At 40.9% G+C, this 13283-nt stretch overlaps 1 protein-coding gene across 2 annotated transcripts in view; it reads left to right on the forward strand.

The window, feature by feature from the left end:
* IL1RAP (interleukin 1 receptor accessory protein) overlaps positions 1 to 13283 on the forward strand; it is a 302078-nt gene that overhangs the window by 196593 nt on the left and 92202 nt on the right. For both annotated transcript variants that reach the window (XM_089680156.1, XM_089680155.1), the window contains exon 3: positions 7424 to 7709. In XM_089680156.1, the coding sequence (XP_089536282.1) occupies positions 7424 to 7709 (286 nt within the window). The remainder of the gene's footprint in view (positions 1 to 7423; positions 7710 to 13283) is intronic.

The raw sequence follows: 13283 nt of genomic DNA on the forward strand, positions 1-13283 counted from the left end.
GCTTACCTGAAGAGATGGGTTTTCAGAGTGCGCCTAAAGCTGAGCAGAGTAAGTGATAGCCTGATAGCTTGGGGTAGGGAGTTCCAGAGGATGGTGAAGCCCTTGAGAAATCCTGGAGACGAGCATGGGAGGAGACAAGGGAGCTAGAGCGTAGGAGGTCTTGCGAGGAGCGGAGAGTACGGTTTGGGTGATATTTGGAGACAGGATCGGTGATGTAGTTTGGGGCAGTGTTATGAACGGCTTTATACATCAGTGTTTGTGTTTTGAATTTTATCCGTTGGGCAATGGGAAGCCAGTGAAGGGATTGGCAGAGAGGGGTGGCAGATACAGAACGGTTAGTAAGGTGGATGAGTCTGGCAGCAGCATTCATGATGGACTGGAGTGGGGGTAGCCTGCGATGAGGTAGGCCAGTGAGGAGGGAGTTACAGTAGTCAAGGCGTGCTATAATAAGGGAGTGAATGAGTTGCTTAGTGGTTTCTGAGGTTAGGAACGGTCGTATTTTGGAGATGTGGTGGAGGTGAAGTTTACATGAGTTTGTCAGTGATTGGACCTGGGGCTGAAAGGACAGATTGGAGTCTAGGACTACACTTAGTACCCTGGCACCCCAAATGCAGGTCGCAAACACAGTGTGTTTGCCTGCACCGGATCCCATGATACAAACGACCATGTGATCCGGTTGCAGTGTATTCCCAAAATTGACGCATGCAGTACCTTTGTGTGATGCGGTGCAGTCTGAGCTGATTCTAAATGAATCAACGGCACTGCCTCTCAACTTTACAGCTATGGTGCTTGAGGTCCTATGAAAGAACTGCTAGTTTAGAGAAGACCAATAGATCTTTGATAGTGTCAGAAGGCACCACATGGATAATAGAACATGGAAAGCAAGATCAGCATTTTTCATTACTATAAGCATAACTAAATCTTCAAGTACTTGGTAAATTTGTATTATTTGTGTCAGTGTATAGAACAGACACACAACAAGCTTTTACAGCAAATATGTGCATTCTTTGCATTCCTGTAGTATACATTTGTAGAAATATAACCAACATGCTTTTAAAATGTATTTAATTGAAAGCATTACATGGCACTTATAAAAATTGGTGCAGCGCTAAACAAATGCCATTAATAAATGGACATAACCCTAAACTAGTACATAAATAATATATATATAACGCAAATAAGCATGCATGCAAGGATGACCCCCTGCCAATCCCCTATGGGGAAAAACGTGACCATATATCTATGATGGTTTGTACATATAATCATGCAAAGGGACAACACACTGCAGCAAGTGATAAAGTGAATGAATACAGTCCACTTCAAACAAAACTGTGATTCTTCAAAACGTGAGAGTGCCACTGGTGCCACAATCCTACAATGGTCTGAGTGCCTCCTCACCTCCACGCATTGACCACAAGGGCCAATACGCCTTGATAATATATAGGGTATATCCCTCAGATGTCAGCCGGTCTCAGATCCACAGTAGATTCCACCTCAAATACTGTATTCCAAAGCCACCTCCAGCCGCTGTTAATGGTGGTAGTATACCACCAGGCGATGCTCAGAGACACAAACAAAAACTTCCCATAGCGTGATACTGTAATTTTTATTATAAAATATAGATACAGAATTCCTACTCACATTTCCGCAATAGGTTAAAAGCATATAGCAAGTCCTCATGTAATCCTGGTACTGCGGGTGTACCTGGAGTCCCAATATGGCGCGTACGTCGGAAGTGACGTCACCGCGTACCGGAAGTGTCGTCAGGGCGTGCCAATGCGTTGCGTCACGGGTACACGTGACTTCATCAGACCCTGATGAAGAAAATTTTTATTATCCAAACAATTTCAAGAATTATAATTTTTTAAATTTCTATACAAATATCTACAAAATTCATAAAATAATAAAGGATTATTATTCCCATACACTTTTCCATTTACAGCTCCATATGAAACTCTGACATATAAGTCAAACTAACTTTATTTTGCAGAATGCATCAGTGATTTAAATGCAAATGTGTTTCCCATTCTGCTTCAACTCCCCATATGGCCACATCTATAATCAAGAAAACATACCGTTAGTCACAGTGATATTACATATGTTCATTATTACATTATTAATACTGTACCTCAATTCATTATCCATAAATAGTACTTACAATAAGAATGTGTATGTGCTGTATCCCATTCGTTTACACAGGGTTTGACTTAAATGTCAATGTTCATAAGGAAATGAAAATGGTAAAGTGCAAATGTATGGCAGTAATATACAGTGGATATCAAAAGTCTACACACCCCTGTTAAAATGTCAGGTTTCTGTGATGTAAAATAATGAGACAAAGATAAATCATTTCAGACACATTTCAGGTAGTTAAACCATCTGAATTCATAAACAATTTCATACCTCTTTAAATATACCTTCCTGAAGTTTTTATTGGAATTTTATTTGCCATTTAAATTTTTAACCATTTTTGTGTGTCCTCTTTTGGTAAATTACCCCTTACTTCATGTCCAAATGACACCCTGAGTGTTTGGATTAAACAGAGTTTAAACATATGAACCAGCAAGAAAACAAGTTAGTGATTCCCACTACAACACAAGCACAATGAGCTTGGAAAGAAATAAAAAATAGTTTAAAAAGCTAAATGGATGTTGTATTCCAAGCGCCTTCTTTGTTCATACATCAATGTATACTGTACCTATGCATCGGCGTATACTGTACATATATTATTACAAAGGAGTCCATTTATTATTTTTTGTGTTTATAACAGTGTTTATAGAATGGGGAAAAAAGGCCCTTTATTAAAGTGATTAAAGTTTTTTTTTTTTTTTTAACAATAGAGATGTTATACTTGCCTGCTCTGGTATGGGCTTGATCCCAAGCCGTGCCCTAAGTGTCTATGGAAACATAGAGTGTGGCTCTGCCCCGCACCCCCACTCTTTCCTCACAGGCTGTAATTGACAGCAACATGAGCCAATGCCTCCCACTGCTGCCTCTATGGCCAGTGAACAGAGAGAGGAGAGGGCTGCTGCTCTTGAGCACAGAGCTGGATCGAGATTGGGTTCAGGTAAGTATTTAGTGGGGCTGGGATTTATCTTAATGCAGAGAATACATCAAAGTGGTTGTAAATTCTTACAAGTATCCAGTGAAGTTACTGGTTTTAGGTGATACACCGAGATTAAACAAATTCTCCTACATAAGTTGTACCTGTTTATCTGTAGCACCTATCCTCTACATCTGCTAAAAGTGCAGAGTTTACACAGCTTGTCTGTGCTTCTAAATATCAGTGGGCAGAGACCTGAAATTGAGTTCTGAGAGCTGATTGGAGGAAGGGACAACCCCCCCCCCTTCACACAGCACATAGGAACAGAGATGAGACTTTCAACCACAATCTGTGTACTGGAGGTCCCTACCCTGTCACCTTTTTTTTTTTCTTGGTGTCAGTAAACTTGTTGGAAGTCACTCATGCAAATAGCAGAGGAAAGATGCAGCAGGCAGAAAAGGCACAATGCTCTGTATTTAGATAAGTACACACTATAGAGGGATATGCTTTGTACATATTTCATGTCTGAGGCTTACAACCACGTTAAGGTAAAAAAAAAAATTCCACCTTTACAACCACTTTAAGTGTTACAGTGGATATATTTGAATTGTAATCTGAGAGTCCAATAATATCTAAAAAGGTCCCAAAGGACAATATCTAAGAGGACAATCAAAAGCTAAATTATAATTTTTTAAAAGACACGGTTTTGGAGTGGAACATGTTCCCATAGCCAAACCCACTGCCCCCCCTCCCTCTGACAGTACGGGGAGAAGTTTCCCTGTATGATATGTCGGATTTGAAAACAGCATGGCTGTGCGGGGCTCTGCCCATACGGTTGCCTCACTCATTTACAGTGTTCTGTGAATAAGTGCCTACAAGTCCGGACATCCTTAGCGGCTGTGGACTTAAAGTTTTAATGAACTACTACGGCGCTGTGGAGCGCCGTAGTAGTTCATTGAAGCTTCCTGTCAGAATATCAGCTTGCTCGTACATCCCATATGGCAAGCAGATATTCTGACATGTCTGCAGGAGACCTGCATGGCATCAGCTATCTACTGATCGCTGGTGCAATGCTTTCCAGGCTCCTTTGGACAAAAGTAATAAATTGTAAATTTTTTTACCTGCCAAAAAAACGTGCATTTATTATTTTTGTCCAAAAGGTGAACTTATCCTTTAAACACAGGGTTTTCAGTCATCAAGGGCAAATTGTTTTGAAGTGATTGTTAAACTGCAAGGGAAAAATCTGTTCTCATTAGGTTAGGTGGCAAAGCAAGTGTTAATTTGAAGAACCAGGCACCAAGACAAGCAAAATGTTGTTAGGTCTGTCATTAATATTCTGCAACCACCGTTCACTTTATCCTGTAAATAATTACATGTAGTGGAAACCACACATGAATCAAGCAGCTTTAAATATGACACTCGAAGGTTTAGCAGTGTACTAAGTGAGGCCAACATCATCCATCTATGACACATCAGAATGAACTGCTGTCTCCTACTGTCACTGGCCTAAGAAAGTCCGATAATGGAAACCTGTCAATCGCAGTGCAGCAGAATGAAAGAATTGCCCATTCCTTGGAGAGATCATTCTGCTAAGTAACTGCTGTACAGGAGAGGATTTCTTTGCCATTCTGTGATTGATGGCCTTTCTTTGTTTATGAGGCTTCCCAATCTGCTTGTTGTTTACATATGCACTAAATGGCTTAGAACAAAGATAATCGTATTCAGTGTTAGCCCATTGTGAGGTCTGTTAAAATACACTGAATCATAGGTTACAAAAACTGTCTTTTTTCACTTTTGTTTTATTTTTTTTTGTTCTTCCTTCTCATATTGTGTACTGTGTGTAAGCAAAAATAAACTGTTCAGTTATACTATACAGAAAAAATAACACCCAATAAACGAATATACGACATTTAAGTATTTAGATGCTAGAACAAATGTAGATTCTGTTGGACATGTCTTCTCCTCTCATTTGATCCCGTAGTGGCGGCGGGTAAAACAGATGTTAATGCCTGAACACAATTTTGCAACTTCAACATGTGTTAGTAAAACTGTGCATTTCATCACAACTACTTTGTGTATCCAGGTGGATTTTACCTTGTGGTAAAAAATGGTAATGGATATCTCTTGATTTCTTTTGTTTATTATAAAATTGGCCCAAAATAGTTTAATAAATATGAAAATATATTTTGCTAAATGTAGCTGTACATTTCTTGCTGTTACTATAACTTACCACCAAAGACCCCAAATAAATTCTACTCCTGACGATCACCATGATGCTACAAATGTGTATGTTATTTGTAGCTGTAGTAGGGCCTATGATAGAGGGTAAGACAACTGCCTTTTTCACCAACTTGTGACAAATGGCTGGTTAACCTCACACCGCACTGTCACTGATTCACAACAACGACATTCTCAGCCTCACCCTGAACAAAGATTTTCCAGCTTGTGGGACCACAATCTAAGTGCCAACAGCCTGAGAGCAATTGTCACTGGGTTTAGTTAATTAAGTAATAACTCTTTACTGCCACCAACTACTTTTTATCAAAAAATAGTAAATGCTCACAATATTGCCAATAGCAGTTTATGATTTTAAGGGATAAGTTCATATATTTATATAAACGGGATTTAGTATTTCCGTCACTGAGGGGCATGTACCTGGCACCAGAGCGCCACTTCTGCTGTAATTGGACACAGCAGAAGCCAATCAACAGGTGCTGGCCAATGGATGAGCGCTGGCACCTGTTGATCGCCAAGGAGACTGACATAACACATCTCTGCCTATGTAAACAAGGAGGAACTGTGTTATGTCAACAGCGATCCCCTAGATTTTATTCAGGGAATAAAATCTAGCAGATTGCCTAGTAAAAACAGCCACACAGTAAAAACATAAACACCAGCTAGGCACACAATCCTTTGATCACCCTAGATGTTAACCCCTTCCCAGCCATTGTCATTAATGCAGTGACTGTGTATATCTTTAGTACTGATCACTGTATTAGTGTCACTGGTTCCCACAAAGTGTCAGTGTCAGACTGTCCACTGCAATATCGCAGTCCCACTATGTCACTGATCACCTCCATTACTAGTATAAAAAAAATTCCAGTGTATATATACCGCCATTTGTAGACGCTATACATTTTTGCGCAAACCAATCAATATACGCTTATTGGGATTTTATTTTTACCAAAAATATGTAGCTGAATACATTTTAACCTAAATTTATGAAGAAATTAGATTTTGTAATCTTTTTTTTTATTGGATGTTTTATAGCAGAATGTAAAAAATATAATTTTTTTTTTAAAATGTCAGTGTTTTTTCGTTTATAGTGTGACAAATAAAAAAAACAGAGGTGATCAAATACCACTAAATTAAAGCTCTATTTGTGGGGGGTGAAAATTACATAAATTTCATTTATGTACAGCATTGCATGACCGTGCAATTGTCAGTTAAAATAACGCAGCTCCGTATCACAAAAGATGGCCTGGTCATGAAGGGGGTAAATCTTCCATAGGTCAGGCGGTTAAAGTGACACCTTTATTTTGTACAATTACTTCTTATGTCCAGACCAGCAGCAATGAAATATAACAGTTTCTACTCTCTGAACAAACAGCCGCCATCATCCAGGTGAAAATTACTGATGAATGTCTTGTTCTAAGTATGTTTTGCAGCAAGCAGATTTGTCATTAAATACATCGTAATGTTATTTTAAAAAAGTAGTTTTACTCCAATCACATTCCTACGTTTTTGGTGGAGTGGGGTCTATCCCCTGCCAGGGTTTTCTTGACGTTTAGGACCCCAGAGGTGAGATCTACTCCATTATTTGTAGGATTGTGACGCTTATTCCTCCTTGGGGGTCAGGATTAGAAATGGCATCCCACCTCCAGTTTCCAGGTTTTGGTGGGAGCTGTACTTTAAGCTTCTGAATTTGGGCAGGAATTAAACTTTTAAAATAAATCTTACGATGAATACTAAAATTACAGTGCTGTGAAAAATAACTACAGAATGACAAGCATCTCTTTTTAGGACTTAGCCTTTTCATCAAAATGACTGCTGGATCATTACTTGTCAAAACAGAACATCAGCATGTTGCACACGCCAAATAAAATGTATTAATTTATTTATATTTATCTGACAAGTTTTGCATTGTCTGTAAAATAGCATGTATGTTATTTTGTTTATTTTAGTATGAAACCTCATTTAAATGTGTGCCCTTGAACCCATACAACCTCCCAGGACATGGCAATGAAATTGATAAAGCAGAATGTATTGTCAACATTGTGGCTGTTTGTACCTTTTTAAAATTTGTGTAGTAGATTCGCGCATTTAAAAGAAAAGTCCATTAAACTTTTAAAGGAATAACACAAAGTATATGTCTTTTAGAGCGATGTGATGACTGGGGAGTAGACACCGTGAAGCTGACGCAAGCATATGATGGGGAACCAGTTCGAATCAGATGCCCTCTGTTTGAGGACTACTTGAAACATAACTATAGTACGGCACATTCAGCTGGTCTCACATTAATGTGGTATTTTACGGCCCAAGGAAAAGACCTTGAAGAGCCAATCAACATTCGTCTTCCAGACAACAGGATTAGCAAAGACAAGGATATACTCTGGTTTCGGCCAGCTGTTCTCAATGACACAGGAAATTACACTTGCATGCTGAGGTAGGTTTTTACTGAACAAAAGATTCATGCATTGTACCCTTGATTACTAATGTATAGTTGACACCTAACCACTTCTAGTCCAAAGCTATATATTGGATTTGTGACCAAAGTCATTATGGTAAGATGTTTTTCCTGGTGTGCTCTCTTTACTAAAAGTAAGGTAAATACAATATTTCAAGCTTACGTTTATTCACACAAGTTAATGAGTCAGAGGAATAACTCCTTCCATTCCTGTCACTTGGGTCAGGGAGCCTAAAGGCAAATGACGTCTGTTTTGTTCGCTCTTTAGAAAACCCACAATGGTCTGTAAATCCTTTTGTCATTTGTGCACCCTGTATTAAAGGTTTATGTCAGGAGCCGACTGGCGGTAGCCTCTAGCACCCCACAAACCAGAATTCTTTGGGGCGCGGAATCTAAGCCCCAGCCTGCTGTTTCACCAGAGCCCCTGATGGTGGGGATGGACTTGGAGCAGACTGAGACCAGGTCACAGCCCCCGAGTACAACTGGCTGTGGTAGAGCTAGTTGCCAGTGGCAAGTAATAGGTGAGAGCCTGATGTGAAGAGGTAGAGTGTAGCGTAGTCAGACAGGGCAGGTCGGTAACAGCGGAGGCAAATGGTACAGAGCAGCAGGCTAAGAGTAATTGGGTCACAGGCCAGGTTCAGCAACGGGAGGTCAGATAATCAGGATCAGGCAGAGAATATTCAAAACGAGCCAAAGGTCAGAGCAGGAGATGGTCAACAGTATCAGGGTCAGGCTGGGTCGGCAACAAGGCAATCACTGGAACAGAAATGAGCAGGAACAAGACCATACAGCAATTTGGGTATGCACAGGGCTGGTTTAAATAGTGCGCCCTGCGCTGTCATTGGTGCCAGGCACGCGTCCGCAATCACGAGTGCGCATGCGCAGCCGCCGCTGTTGCCTATGCCCTAGTGCCGCCGGCTAATGAGCATCGGCGTTCTGCGCATGCACAGACCTGTGCGCCGCCGCGATCCCTGACAGTTTTTCTTTTTTTGCACCTTAGGGAATACAGGTTAAAATAATTCTGCTACTTTTGGTTATGCTGCTGCCTTCAGGAGATTGGACACTTGCTAGCAAAGCTGTAAGACAGCTCACTATAAGCCCTCCCACTCCCATCATACTCACATTTTTTGCTAGTGTCCTAGAAGAATGGATCTAAAGAGAAGCAAACCTATGATGCTTTTTTTTTTAACCCCTTGGTCCTGGCACCTCCTGGCCCATTAAGGGGTCTGTGATGCCGGGAGGCAGGGCCGGGTTTAAGGTGATCTGACTGCCGTGGCTGTCACAGCGGTCACATTGTTGGAAAGGTCCAATCGCAAGTAGTGCCATAAGGCACCAGTAGATGGGCGGGAGGGTGCATTCCCTTAGCACATGTTTGTTTACTTTTGGTACGCAAATATGCTGCCTCTCTGCATCAAGGCCTAGCTGATGAGAGGCCACATATTTGTTTACCACTGGCGCCAACAGGTTAATAAAGATTCCTTTTTCTTTTCTTCTAGCAAGATTCTACCAGCTGCAGAGGGGGCTAGCTTTGCAACTTTCCAAGTTTGCTAATCCTCAGCATAGCCATCGTCATGGCCATATCCACACCTCAATGTGAGGAAGTAGTGAGGCCTGCCTGTAATTGTTCTTCAGGCTCTACTAGGGTGCTTACTTATAGACCCTGTAGCTAATGTGGGAGCGCTCTTTTATGGAGGCAAAGTTGTCTTGAGTCCTATAACCTCCTTTCTTTGCAAGGTGTTTTTTTTTACCTTAACCAAAATACTGTTCTCCCAATGCTGGCGTGCTCTACAGCAGTGGTCTCCAAACTGTGGCCCTTTGCTTGCTCCCATTTACACAAATGATAGTATACAATTTCACTCAATATCACCAACAATGAGGTACTATTCCTCCCAATGACATCAACGATGGGGCACTATTTCTCTCACTGACACCTAAATGGGGCACAATTCCTCCCAAAAACAAACTCCTTCCACTGATGCCAGCATTTGAGAACTATTCCTTCCACTGACACCTACATTGAGGCACAATTCCTCTCGCTGACACTAGTGCTGGGATACAATTCTTTCCAATGACACAACCATGGGGCATCATTTCTCCAATTAACACCAATGGTGCTGTACTTTTCCTCCTACTGACACCAATGACAGGCCACTGTTCACCCACTGATACCAATGATGGGCTACAATTGCTTCCATTGACACCAATGATGGGGCACTGTTCCTCCCACTGACACCAATGAGGGTGGAACTATTCCTTCTACTGACACCAATGATGGGGAACTATTCCTTCAACTGACACCAGCGATGGGGTACTGTTCCTCCCCTAATTCCAAACATCGAGCATTGTTTACTTCCAGTTAAGCCAGGACATTTTCTTCTCTGACTTCCGCAAAGTCTGAAAGACAGTTAATTGGCCCTTTGTTTAGAAAGTTTGGAGACCCCTGCTCTACAGCATCTCAAGATGATTTCCCTCTACAGTGTGGATGTGGCACACGCTGTTCATATCAATCTCTCTGCTGCAGCTTCCTTTAGACAGTATGACTTTCTTTTCATCATTCCTGAAATTCCCAGTAAAGGACAGCCAAATTCTAATTCCACTATTATCTTCAGATGGATTCGACAGCTTATTATTCAAACCTATAGAATGACAGACAAAGTTCCAACTTTACCTCTCAAAGCACACTTCACTAGAATGTTTCTAACTTTTTATTGCATTTAATATTTAGTGGATTATCGGGCCTCTTCTGATTTCAGCTTTGGTTGTAATGTTCTTGAAGCAATCATATAAGTGCTATTGAACCAGATCTGTTAACTTGTTTTTATTCTTTGGTCTGTTAATGTTTTGTTTACTGTGTTGCCTACTTACTTTGCCCTGTGTCTTTTGATGTATGGTTAACAAAACAGGATTTTGGAAATACAGTACATTATGGGCTCTTCTGTGCCTGTAATCCACTCCTGCTATTGCTTTTCCACAAAACTGGAGCATGATGGGAATGGGAGGGGTTATATTGCGCTGTCCTACAGCATGTTTCCAGTTTCTAATCTGAAGGCAGCAGCATAACCCAATGTACCAGAATTACCTCACACTGTGTTTTTAATGCACTTTAGGTCAAATATCCTGTTTTTTCTTTTTATATATAGAACAAAAATTGACATAGAACATTTAGATACATCACAAATGAAAAAAAAAATCACAAAACAGGCCAGGCCGCAAGTTACTAATTTTCCTTTAAAAGAAAAGTACAGCCAAAGTTTGTTTGAGTGTACTCCTCCTGTGGATCACAGGAGTGCAGTTCGTTTTGCACTGCTGTGACCCGTTTTCAGCCAACAGCAGGCTAAAGTCCGCTGCTGGCTGACGTCACTCAGCTGGCCCAGGCTGGGGAAAGATTGCGACCATATGGTCAGGATCCACCCAGGAGCCTGGATTGGCATCTGGCTCAGCCTCTCAGTGATCCGCTGACAGTCACAGCTCAGATCTCCAGTGAGTGCTGGGGGGACAGAGCAGACGGCAGTGAATGATAGTCACCGCTCTCTGCTCAGAATGGAAGGGAGAACTGAGCGATCAGTGGTGTCTGATCGTTCAGTTCTCAGCCGTATTGCTAGCAGGGGACAGATGCAGCATCGGATCAATGCTGCATCTACCTAGGTAAAAAAAACAAAATAACTTCTCTTTTAAAGCATTGCTGAGAGATAAGTGTGTAGAAAAATGAGATGGCATAAGTTCATCCACCATTCAGTACCTGTGGAGTTAGGATGGAAATAATCGTACGTTGTATTTTGTACTGTGAAATATGTTACAGTGAGACATAGATATGTAAACAAATTCTGTAAGTATCAGTTAGTGTCCCTATGTTAATTGTTTGGACACAAAAATGTGCATTTTATTTCACCCTGACAAATCACGTTAATAATTTAGTAAAGTAACTGGCTTGGTGTAGGAGGAAAAGCCGAGAAATGTAAGATTTAAAGGTCTTGAGACATTTGGCCTCATATTACTTTACAGTAAATCTAGCCCACAGCCAGTGTTCCCTTCCAAGCAGTAATTTTAGTTGCATCCTAAAATTCTCAGCCTTGTCATCCTGCTCTGCTATAGAACAATCTGGAGCTGGAGGATCACCAGCATTCCCCAAGCTAGGAAGCATTTTATAACTTTGTAATGTAGTACCAAATAAATTATGACTGCATATGGATATTAAACGTACTTCCATAAATTTAGCATGAGAGCAAAACTGAAGCTTTTCATGATACAATGTGTATCTAAGGCAGAAAACTGGTATTTTATTCATTTAGATGGCTATCTTAGGGGTCCTTGTGATTTTTACAAAAACTGCTGCCAAATACAAACTGTTTATCATATATAAACAACTCCCTGGTGCAAAATTCATCAACCAAAGCTGTGTTCCAGTCTGTTTCCAGAAACCCAGTTATTCCCTGATTGGATGTCTCCAACTTGACTTCCATCCAGCATAGAAAGCTTGCACCTCAAGGACACCTCTGTCCTTTCTGTAGCAGCTGTGTTTTTTTTTCTTTCTGCATTTGTTATCAGCCAGGGGCAGTGGTTAGAGTTGGAAATGATGGGTTCATTTTTGATATTTGACAAAGTCCAGATTTTCATATAATTTGTGCTGTTTAGTCTCCTTAGGCTGCAATTTTTTGGGGAAAGGAGAACTCTTTAGAACAGCTGACAGAGAATACTATGAAGGCACCACTATGTTTACATGATTAAAGTGGTTCTAAAGGCAGAAGTTTTTTTTTTAAACTTAATACATTCTGTGCATTGGGTAAAAAAACCTCCTGGGTGCCGCTCCCCCCTCAGTGTACCCCCTACCTTTTCCTTATACTCACCTGAGCTCAATCTCGCTCCAGCAATGTGCATGAGAGCCACGGCTCTCCCGGGTCTCTTTCTCTCTTTATTGGTTCACACAGCAACAGGAGCCCCATTGGCTCCTGCTGCTGTCAATCACAGCCAGTGAGCCAATGAGGAGAGTGAGGGGCAGGGCCGAGCCACTCTTTGTGTAAATAGACAATGTCCATTTGCAGGACCATGGCTTGGGTGCAAGTCTGCACAAGTGCACCCATAGCAAGAGGCTGGGGGGAGGAGCCAGGACCACCAGCTGGGGACCCAAGAAGAAGATGATCGGGGCTGCTGTGTGCAAAACCACTGTACAGAATAGGTAAGTATAAAAAAATCCAGCCTTTTAGATTCACTTTAAGAGCTAGAAAGATTCAGCTGAAATAGCGAATTACCATTTGATATAATTGTATGTAGAAATCTAGAAACACCGGTGGTGATCATTCTGTACAGGCTTTGTCTTCACTTTTTGTCACAAAGCCATTGCTAGGATTTAACTGTCATAGATGTACAGCTCAAAATGAAATAGAATTTTATAGAATATGGGCTACAATTAAACGTGCAATTCCAAACTGTAGCATTACCAGACTTAAAAAATTTGTGGAAAATGAAGAACTTTTTAGATACCCCAAACTACATATATACTACACGCAAAAATATACATATAAAAATAGCACAGTTTTATTTTGTCATTTTAAAATA

This window comes from Staurois parvus, unplaced genomic scaffold, assembly GCF_062004578.1.
Source record: "Staurois parvus isolate SC_StPar_1 unplaced genomic scaffold, SC_StPar_1.0 ptg000235l, whole genome shotgun sequence".
In the NCBI taxonomy this organism is placed as follows: Eukaryota; Metazoa; Chordata; class Amphibia; order Anura; family Ranidae; genus Staurois; species Staurois parvus.